Here is an 11160-nt window from a genome sequence, read left to right as displayed (position 1 = left end):
TCCTTTTGTTAATAAACCCTACTTGTTAGGGTCTTGCTCTGTTGTTTGATTCAGTCTTCAACTAGAATACCACGTTCATAGGAATGTAGAACGTGGGCTGTTATTTTCTTATTTCCTATTCTAGTTTGTAAGGCTATATTAGCCGAAAGCCTTCTTTGAATTCAATAAGAGTTATTCTCCAAATATTGCAGGGTATTATGTCTAGAGTTTAAGTTTTCAACAAATATTTGGTATCAGAGACTCATCACAAGAGCCTGACCAAGAGATAGAGAAAGGAAAGAGTGTCTGTGATCCAAGTATGGCTACAGAAAATAACTTTCTTCAACCTGTAATTCCTAAGTTTGATGGCCATTATGATCACTGGTCAATGTTTATGGAAAACTTCCTTCGATCGAAGGAATATTGGGAGTTTAGTGGAGAATGGAATAGTTGCGGCACCAGAGAAAGCAGTGTTGATTGAGGCTCAACGCAAGCTAATGGAGGATCAGAAGTTGAAAGATTTGAAGGTCAAGAATTATTTATTTCAGGCTATAGATCGGAAGATTATAGAGACCATTCTTGTCAAGGATATAGGAAAGCAAATTTGGGACTTGATGAAGCAAAAATATCAGGGTTCAATAAGAGTGAAGCGAGCACAATTGCAAGCCCTAAGAAGAGAGCTTGAGGTCTTGCAGATAAAGGAAGGAGAAGGAATGGACGAGTACTCTGCTCGTACTCATACCATTGCTAACAAGATAAAGATACATGGTGAGAAGATGGATCAAGTTGTTATTATTGAGAAAATTTTGAGGTCTATGACTTTGAAATTTGATTATATCATGTGTTTAGTGGAAGAATCTAATGATTTGGACACTCTAGCAATTGATAAGTTACAAAGCAGCTTACTAGTGTATGGGGAAAGGATGAATGGGCATAGAAGTGGTGAAAAACGAGTACTCAAAGTCTCATATGAGGACAGAGTTGGAGGTAGAGGAAGGGATGTGGAGCTTACAGAGGAAGAGGCCGAGGCAGAGGAAGACAACCTTTCAACAAAGAAATTGTGGAATGTTACAAGTGCCACAAACTAGGACACTTTCAATACGAGTGTCCAAGCTGGGAAAGGAATGCAAACTATGTTGAGTTGAGGGAGGAAGATGAGATGTTGTTAATGTTGTATATAGAACTTAAAAACTCGAGAAGGGAGGATGTGTGGTTCCTCGACTCTGGTTGTAGTAACCATATGAGTTGGAACAAGAAATGGTTCTCACTCCTTGATGAAAGTTCCAAACATTCTGTAAAACTTGGGAATGACAGCAGTATGGGAGCCACTAGAAAAGAAAGTATAAGGATGGAGGTTGGTGGGATTACACAAGTGATTACAGAAGTGTTCTACATACCAGAGTTAAAGGACAACCTTCTTAGCATCAGACAGCTTCAAGAAAAAAGTCTTGTCATCCTAATTCATAAAGGAACGTGTAAGTTGTATCATCCAAGGAGAGGTCTAATCATGCAGAGTACAATGTCTACAAACAAAATGTTCGTCTTACTAGCTACTGCGTTACATTATGTCTCTACTTGTCTTCTAACAGCCTCAGAAGATGTGTCACACCTATGGCACTGTAGGTTTGGTCACCTAAATTTTAAGAGCTTGAGAATGTTGCAATATAAGAAAATGGTGAAGGGTATGCCTTTATGCAAGACTCCGAGCGAAATATGCACCAACTGCCTAGTGGGAAAACAACACTGAGGGACTATACCAAGGAAAAGCTCATGGAGGGCTCCTCAAAGGCTGCAGCTAGTCCACGCTGACATTTGTGGACCGATCAAACCAATGTCAAGCAGCAAAGTTTTGATCAGCTTCATTGATGATTTTAGCAGAAAAACTTGGATTTATTTCTTGTGTGAAAAGTCAGAAGCATTTGGTGTGTTTAAAATTTTCAAGCAACTTGTTGAGAAGGAAATTGGTGAATTCATAAAATGCTTGCGCACGGATAGGGGAGGTGAATTTACATCTTCTGAGTTCAATCATTACTGTGAAAATAATGGTATTAGAAGGCAGTTGACGGCAACCTATACACCCCAGCAAAACGGGGTTGTTGAGCAAAAGAATCGAACTTAATGAATATGCTTCGAAGTATGTTGTCTGAAAAGAAGGTTCCTAAAATATTTTGGCCAGAAGTTGAGAAGTGGAGTGTGCATGTGTTGAATCAAAGCCCAACCTTGGCCTTAAAGGATGTGACTCCAGAAGAAGCTTGGAGTGGTATCAAACCTATAGTTGACTATTTTCGGGTATTTAGATGTGTTGCACATGTACACGTTCCCGACAACAAGAGGTTAAAGTTAGATGATAAGAGTTTTTCGTGTGTGTTGTTGGGAAAGGGTGAAGAATCAAAGGCCTGTAGGCTTTATGACCCTGTTGCTAAACATATTGTGGTGAGCAGGGATGTAGATTTTGAAGAAAATGAGTGCTGAGATTGGGAAAGAAGTGCAGAAAGAGTAAGGCTTGACGTTTTAGAATGGAGAGATGATGATGACGGCGAGGGCAGTAAGCTTGAGGAAGAAGAAAGTAGAGTGAGCTCATCATCACATAAGCCTCTTGATGAAAATTCACCAAGCTCGGATGAGGGGAGGACTAGAAAACGGCCTACTTGGTTGGAAAACTATGTTAGTGGTGAAGACTTAGGTATGTTTGAAGAAGAAGATGGTGCCATGTTTGTTGCTACCGACCCTATTACATTCTAGAAGGCTGCCAAAAGTCCAAAGTGGAAAGAAGCTATAGATTTGGAAATTGAAGCTATCGAAAGGAAAGGGACTTAGGAGCTGACCACTCTACCTGCTGGAGCCAAGAAAATTGGTGTGAAATGGGTGTTTAAAACAAAGCTCAACGAGCATAGAGCCGTGGACAAATGCAAAGCTCGTCTCATGGCAAAAGGGTCTGCACAAGAGCGTGGAATTGATTATAATGAGGTGTTTGCCCCAGTTGCAAGATGGGACATTATCAGATTGGTGATTGCTCTTGCAGCTCAGAAGGGGTGGAATATCTTCCAACTAGATGTGAAGAGTGCTTCTTGCATGGTGAATTGACCAATGAAGTTTTTGTGGATCAACCTCAAGGTTACGAAAGAAAAGGGGAGAAGGACAAGCTCTACAAGCTAAGGAAGGCGCTCGAAGGACAAGCTCTACAAGCTAAGGAAGGCGCTCTATGGTCTTAAGCAGGCTCCAAGGGATTGGTACAGTCGGATCGAGTCTTATTTTGTGAAGGAGGTTCGAAAAGTGCAATTTTGAGCATACACTATTTATCAAGTCCTGTAAAGGAGGTAAACTTCTTATTGTTAGTTTGTTTGTTGACGATCTTATATTTACTAGTAATGATGTGGAGATGTTTGAGAAGTTTAAAAAATCTATGATGCTCGAGTTTGAAATGACTGATCTTGGAAGGATTAGATACTTCCTTGGAGTTGAAGTTTCACAAAATGAAGATGGGATCTACATCAGTCAAAAGAAGTATGCTTGAGACGTATTGGAAATGTTTGGACTGGCAAATAACAACTCAGTCAAAAACCCTATTGTATCAGGATTTAAGTTGATGAAGGATGAGATGGGAGCTAAAGTTGATGCCACTGCTTTCAAGCAAATAGCTAGTAGTCTTATGTATCTAATTGTAACAAGGCCTAACTTAATGCATGTTGTTGGTTTAATTAGCAGATACATGGGGAGTCCCACTGAACTACATTTACAAGCAGCAAATAGAGTGCTTTGCTATGTGAAAGGCAATGTGGACTTGGGGATCGTTTACAAGAAGGGTAAAGATGGGATTTTGCTGGGTTACATTGATAGTGACTATGCAGGTGACTTAGATTATCGAAGAAGCACTACTGGTTACGTCTTCAAGCTTGGAACTGGAGTTGTAGCTTGATCAATGAAGAAACAACCAATTGTGACTTTATCCACCATTGAGGTAGAGTAAGTAGCTGCTGCCTCGTGTGCTTGCCAGGGAATTTGTATGAGGAAAGTACTGGAAAAGCTCGGTCACATTCAAAACAGGAGTACTATAGTGTTCTGTGATAATTGCTCTACTATAAAATTGTCAAAAAACCCTATGCTACATAGGAGGAACAAACATATTGACATAAGGTTCCATTTTCTTCGTGACCTTGTTAAAGATAGAGTTTTTGAACTTGTTCATTGTGCTACAGGGAATCAAGTTGCTTATGTTATGACCAAGCCATTGAAGCTTGATGTGTTCTTGAGGCTTCGAGAGCAGCTCAGTGTATGTGCAGTACCAGAGGTAAATTGTTTGCAGACTACAAATCAATTTAGGGAAGGAAATTGTTGAAGAAGTCAAAGTCTTTTAGTTGTTTGTTTATCCTTCTGTTAATAAACCCTATTTGTTAGGGTCTTGCTCTGTTATTTGATTCAGTATTCAACTAGAATACCACGTTCATAGGAGTGTAGAACATGGGCTGTTATTTTATTATTTCCTGTTTCAGTTTGTAAGGCTATATTAGCCGAATGCCTTCTTTGAATTCAATAAGAGATATTCTCCAAATATTGCATAATATTCTGTCTAAGTCTTCAACATCCGATTCCCCTTTTTCCTTTTCAAACCTTGTGAAATAGATTTGCAAAGTTCCCCTTTTTACTTGTGTCGACTTCAGCAAACTCCATTTTTCGGCGGCAAATTGGAAAATGGTTTCCCCGGAAAAAAACGAAGAACCGTGCTATGGGGACACCCCGTCCAAACAGAGGCCTATGTGGCAGCTGCTGCCGCTTTGGACAGGGGCCTGTTCAAGCAGTATAACCCAAAAACGAATTGGTTGGATGATTATGTGGTCGAGGATGTCACTGTTCCTGAAGGGAATCTCTCTGCTCAAGATTCTGGATTTTCGTGCCAAAAACGAATTGGTTGGATGATTATGTGGTCGAGGATGTCACTGTTCCTGAAGGGAATCTCTCTGCTCAAGATTCTGGATTTTCGTGGTCTGTGCAACCATTGAATGGTTCATCCATTGTCAGGTAATGTCTGGGAATTTCTTCATTTCGATTTTGCACCGCTTTATTTTCAATTTTCTATACTACTTGTAATTAATAAAACTTTGGACTTTTCAGCTAGTGATCTAAAAGAAAAATATTGTACTTTTTTGTTTTTGTAATTTTTAGTGGTGCTTACAATCATTTGGCAGTTGGTGATGAAATTTTAGCTGTTTTCGGATTTTAAGGGACTCGTGCATCCCCCTCCTCCCTTTTTGTTTCCTTAATTTCATATTTTTTGGGTTTATGTAATCTATTCCACTTTTCCCCCAATTTTCCCATTTTATCTAGTCCTTTTGTAGCCACGAATTTTGTGTCAGGAGTTGATTAGTTGGAAATGGTCTTCTAACCTAATAATTAAAAGTAAATAATTCTCTAATAGCAGTTGAAGTCTCTTACTGTTTAATGCGTCTATGAATATAAAATTTATGTATGATAGTGCAAATATTTTCTATGTCTGGGGCTGTATTTAGATTACGTCATTCATTTGATGTGGGAGAATGGAGGAAGTTGTTTTCAATGTCATATATTAGTATTGAAGGATTTTCGTGTATTGTAATTTTGGATAGTTATCCTCATGAAGATTTTGTTATTACCATTGCAATTACTGGTACACAAAGATTTATATGCTAAATTTAGGTATGTTCTGGGTTGTTATTTAGGTTCCAGATCAAAATGATATGTGCTTATCATAAATCAGAAAAAGAGGAGAATCAGTTTGCTCTAGATCAGATTTCATATGTTCTAATTTAAATGATTTTTTTTTCCTCTCAGGCAGTCCATGTACCCGATATCTTTGATAGTTGATTTGTTGAAGCTTCTTTTCAAAATTTTATTATACCTAATTAACACTACAATAGCTGCCTTTTCTCAAAAGGATACCACTATTTCCATCCACATTTTTTATATGTACATCCCACTCTAAGTTCATCCCTAATAAAATTAAAAAAAAAAAAAATACTATGTGCATCCACATTATATTACAATCTTGTCATTATTAAATTCATTCATTTAAATATTATATATCCACGTGAATTTTTTATATTCATCCCATTTTAAATACATCCCTAACACTGTAGATTAACACAATCCCCAAAACCATAAACTCTTAAACCAAATGAATGAAATAATAACAAAGTTGAACTTATTGAACATTAAGTTAACATATATTATTCAACTAACCATGTTAACAATGTTTTTTTAGAAATTTTATCATTCTTATTCATACAACTCAATTCATCAAAGGCAAACCATCATAAATCAACATCCAAATTAGGAGGAGGGTTGTCTCTAGAGAAAGTATACCGAGTAACATTTGGAACTCATCGCGTATGGACTATGATTGGTTTGCTTCAATCATCTCTTCCCTAGCTTTATTCATATTTCAGGTTTTTTGCTTGAAAGATTTTTTCGTATTTATCTATTAAGTATTTATCAGGGGCGAAGTGTCATTATCTTTCCCGCCACAGCTAAAGACATGCCACCTTTAGCCTCAAGTCATTCGTTTTTTGAATCTAATGCTCTGTTGTGTATTCAGCTCAAGAATTTCATGTTCTTTTTCCCACTTTTGAGATTGATCTGTGGTATATCATTGCATTAAGTTTTCATCTTTCAGGTTAATTTGTTTAAAATCTTGTGGTACCAATGCAATTTTCCAAAATTATAAGTTGTGTACATTTGACACATATATTTTACTATTCAGAAATTACAAGTTGAAATCGAAGGCTAACCTATCTGAGCTTTTATATTTCTTTTTCATTTTCCTTCCATTAGTTGAATAAAATTAACCTCAAGGTTTTGTATAGGTCTTTGATTCCTGTGAAGAGAATGGGGAAGTTAGAAAGGACTAATTAAAACTCAATCATAATATCTTCCCTCAAAGGGTTAATTAAAAGTCAATCATAATATCTTTTTCCCCCTTTAATATAGCTGAAAATCGTTGAAATAATGTTGTTTGTTTGAATATATTTTCCCCCAGTATGATCTTGTACTGATTTTGCTATTATTTTCTTTCCATTTCTTATTGAAATGTGCCCCTTATGAATTTAAAACTTCTGTTTAGATCCCTCCTTCTATTATTGATTTGCTCTGTATTGTAGCAGTATTTTATGAGATTGTTGAAAAATATGCCATTAGCTAGAATTTATTTTCTTTAGGAAAATGATGAGTCAAAGATTTGCGTATAGACTAGTAACATAGTACTTGATTGATTTAATGGAACGTCTATTAAAAGATTCAAGCTTTAGATTCCTTTTTGTTGGATTTAGAGTGTAGAAGCCACCATCTTGCTGGGGTGGTTTAGCATGACTTCTTACGAGCTTAGATGATGTTCTTTAAATGGATAATAAAGGATTCTAATTAAACATAAATTTTAAAAGAATAAAAAAAGATTTAGGATAATTTAATGAAATAAAATTAGTGGATCAATTTAGAGTTTATGCATTTTCATTAATTCTATTTATGTCTATTTAAGTAAATTTACTTAGGATTTAAACTATAATAAAAATTTATTTTTAAAAGTGGATGTATATATAAAAGTGGATGGAAATAGCGATACCCTTTCAAAGTCTGGTAATCTTATATTTTAATGAAGAAGATTATGCTTTCTAATAAAATTAAAGGCGTTTTCTTGGTTTATTGTCTTGTGAAAAGCATAGTCATTCTACTCACATTGGAAAAGTTCTTTTGGTCATTAACTTTTATTGCCAGACGCTTCTTTTCTATTATGCGGATTTGGTTATAGTTTGGGCTATTTATTGTTTTGAAACTATTAATCTTACATTTGATCGTGCACTGAGATTGAGGTGCTAGATGGTAAGTGTTATGCCTTAAATCCAATCGATTTAGGTTATAAACGCTTTTAATATATTTAATGCATTTGATTTTGACGAGATCTATTATTTATTTAAATTAATTTTGTAATAAATAATATTAAATAATAGAATCCGAAGATCCGATTTTTAGATAATCTGTTAATTACAAGGAGTTGTGATTGTGAGATACAAATTACATATAATTGGATCTTGAATAAACTATGGTCGTAAGTAATAACGAGATACGGATATCGTTAATACAGTTAGACCATCACGTGTGGCATTTCTTACTTGTGAAGTAAGTAGCTGATCTCACAAGCTAAAGTGTGGTGACACTTAAATGAACACGTGGATGTTTTGTTATAAAACAAAACATTGGAGACCCGCTAAGAGATTCCACATGGATAACTATCTGAGTGTCAGTGGCTAATCTTTAACGTTCGGTAGTGGAATTGGTCCTTTGACTTAAGGTCGTTATGGTACCTTATATGAGGACGGCCATACTTTGGCAGTGTTGGATGTTGCTCTGAAAGGGGCCGCTAATACGACATCGTTCGGGTACGTCAAGAATCGTATGAAGGTTATGATTGATCAATAAAGGATTCGTCACTTTTAGATAGTAGGAGATTATGATCTGCGTTTCATTCAATTAAGTCGATGATGAAATCCTTGGCCAAGGAATACTCATAAGTCGAAAAGGAGTTTTCGATTTATATTGATTTAATAGTGGAGTGAAAGATATGATCAATAATCGAGATTGACACAATTTCATATCTCGTAATTGATCGGATCGTATTGACGAAGGGATAATAGTTTCACGGTAAACGAACGAATTTGGTTTTGACATACCACGTGACATTTCCCGTCACATGTATTGCCCTGACACATTGCTAGATGTCAATCAGGGACGGTGAGTGTGAATTGACGATAAATTAAAAGGGTGTATTAATTTATCAATTTTGATTAGATCAAAATAATATTTCACGACGTTAGGTATCGTCGTCGGGAACCTAATGGGTCGCACACAAAAGAAAATTGGAAGATTGCAAATTGTCAATTGGTTAATTTAACAATCGTTGGATAAATTAATTAATTGAATTTGTTATTTATATTCCTGAATTATTAATTGGATTAATTAATTCACGGACCGGGTTTAATTAATTGGATTAATTAAATATTGGACCGGACCAAGCCAGATCCGTTTGGGTTTATATATATACATAGCTAGGGTTTGAGGTTCAAAAGGTTTTCATTATTATTCTTGCTGACACAAGAGAGAAACCCTAGCAGTTGCAGTCTATTTTCTATGTGGATTTCATTGGAGGCTGGACAATTGGACAGCTGTGAGAGGCAAATTCAAGCTGCTGGAAAGGAATAACGCGAAAGAATTTGCAAATTACAAGAAAAGGTATATTTCTTATCACAGTTTTTATTCAAATACAAAGCTGAATCCTAAATGAGAATTGAAATTTGTTAAATTTCGCTGCGCATATTTTAAGTAAATTCCCAACAAGATGGTATTTTTTTTTATTAAGATTTAGTCTTTCCTGTTTGAAGATAGGTTATGATGAAGTTCCACTAATGAGGGTTCCTGAGTCTTGTCAGATGAGTGAATAATGGGTCTTTCTGACGTCCCTGCATAACTTCCTGATGTATTTTTCCAATTTTGAAAGAGGTCATATATTCACCGTGTTTACAACTGCTCCTCTCCATGCATTTCTTTCTCAATTCTCATTAACTTAATATTTTGTCAATTCATTACTTTTCTTATCCTTTCCTTTTCTGTAACCTTACAACGTTGAAAATGATTGCTCATTTGGGTATTCAGATGTCCAGGAGGAACTTGGCTCAAAGAAGCGGTAAAGAACTATTACATATTTTGTATTGGTCCAAAGTTTTTGTAAAGATGGTGAATTGCGTTCATTAGAACCAAATATTCCCCAAACTTAGGAACAGTTACGTTTAATCTGCATTTTTTTTTTTGGTATGTGTGGGAGAGTGGGTGGTGGTGGTGGTGGTGGGAACCTGCCTCAATCTTATGAAATGAACATGGCTAATGCAGATTCTGACAATTCATAAAATGGAACTGTTATTTGTGTGTGAAAAAATTAAACTACCCCATGGATATGGGGTTACTTTGTGTTTAAATCAATATATCCAGTTTATAAAATCCTTGTTCTATCAGACTATGTTTCATCTCAACTTGTTATGTTCTTCATAGGGCTAGAGCTGAGTCTTGTGCTCCATCGAGGTCCAAAGCAAGAAGGGAGAAGATGAATGACAAGTGCGACCACATTCTTTATTCCTCTCAAAGAAGAAATGATAATCCTCTTTTTTTTTTTTTTTTTTTTGCATATCTACTTTGGCTTACTAATTCTTTAAAGATTGTACTCTACAAATGCAGGACTTGCAATTCTTTGGCGATTGTCACTAATTTTTTGGCTTACTACTGGATTACTGCATTTAAAAAAATAAATAAATAAATAAAAAGGGACTTGCAATTGTTGAGAGCAATGAGGGCTGGGGTGAGGAGCACATGACACTAAAACTTGGTACAAGAACATACTGAAATATCATTAATTTCAATATGAATTAGATGAAGAGAAGTTGATTATGTTTTCAATAGCATGCTTTCATTTTTTACATTATGTATTCAAGTGTATAGGTGAATATTGTCATGCTTCACATTATGTATTCAAAAATTTGTAATGAAATTATCAATTTTTGTGCAATTTCAAAATTTGTCATTTTCAATTTTGCAAGTCAATTTACATAAATTACTGTATAAAAAAATAAAAAAATAAAAAAGTTGTTGTGAAACACTTTCGGCAACGTTTTTTAAATGTTGTTGTATCCTTCCGCTCTACAGCAACATTGAGGTTTACAACATATGTCCAAAAAACACTTTTGGCAACGTTTTTTAAATGTTGTTGTATCCTTTCGCTCTACGGCAATACTGAGGTTTGCTGCATACGTCCAAACTTTACAAAAGATCTTCACCAACATTTTTTTGAACGTTGCAAAAGGCTGTTTTTGTTGTACTTAAAACGCCGCCATTTCCATGTATTTCGTCAAAAGACTAGTTCTATAGGCACAAGAAACAAATAGGGCATGCTTAACATTTTGGAAAATGAGAAAAACATCATCTTCCAGGGAGTGATTGGTGTTGGAAATTTAGAGATTGAACAACAAATTTTAAAAGAGGAGAAGAATATTCAAGGTAACTCTTACTTTATTTCTTGACAGCTCCAAAAATGACTTACCGAAAATAAGTACAATCACTAACCTTTTATATGCTTCACAAAATAAGAATTTAATCTAATACATGTAATAGTTA

At 35.5% G+C, this 11160-nt stretch overlaps 1 protein-coding gene and 1 long non-coding RNA gene across 3 annotated transcripts; both read left to right on the top strand.

Annotated features, from left to right (window-relative positions):
* The first annotated feature begins 344 nt into the window (after positions 1 to 344).
* LOC111412639 lies at positions 345 to 1067 on the top strand. Its single transcript, XM_023043570.1, has one exon. The coding sequence runs from the start codon at positions 345 to 347 to the stop codon at positions 1065 to 1067; it is 723 nt and encodes a 240-aa protein (XP_022899338.1).
* An 8513-nt stretch (positions 1068 to 9580) lies between these two features.
* LOC111412824 lies at positions 9581 to 10555 on the top strand. Of its 2 annotated transcripts, XR_002706114.1 has the most exons (3): positions 9581 to 9682; positions 10045 to 10107; positions 10228 to 10555. It is a non-coding gene; the product is annotated as an uncharacterized LOC111412824 (long non-coding RNA). The 2 variants fall into 2 exon arrangements; XR_002706113.1 differs by having other exon boundaries at positions 10045 to 10555.
* Positions 10556 to 11160: the final 605 nt, after the last annotated feature.

This window comes from Olea europaea, chromosome 16, assembly GCF_002742605.1.
Source record: "Olea europaea var. sylvestris chromosome 16, O_europaea_v1, whole genome shotgun sequence".
Lineage (NCBI taxonomy): Eukaryota > Viridiplantae > Streptophyta > Magnoliopsida > Lamiales > Oleaceae > Olea > Olea europaea.
The sequence above is the reverse complement of the archived record's forward strand: the minus strand, read 5'-3'. Positions and strand labels throughout refer to the sequence as shown.

Coding starts and splice junctions, on each gene's coding strand:
- LOC111412639 (XM_023043570.1), top strand. CDS start 345: ATGGCCATTATGATCACTGGTCAATGTTTATGGAAAACTTCCTTCGAT.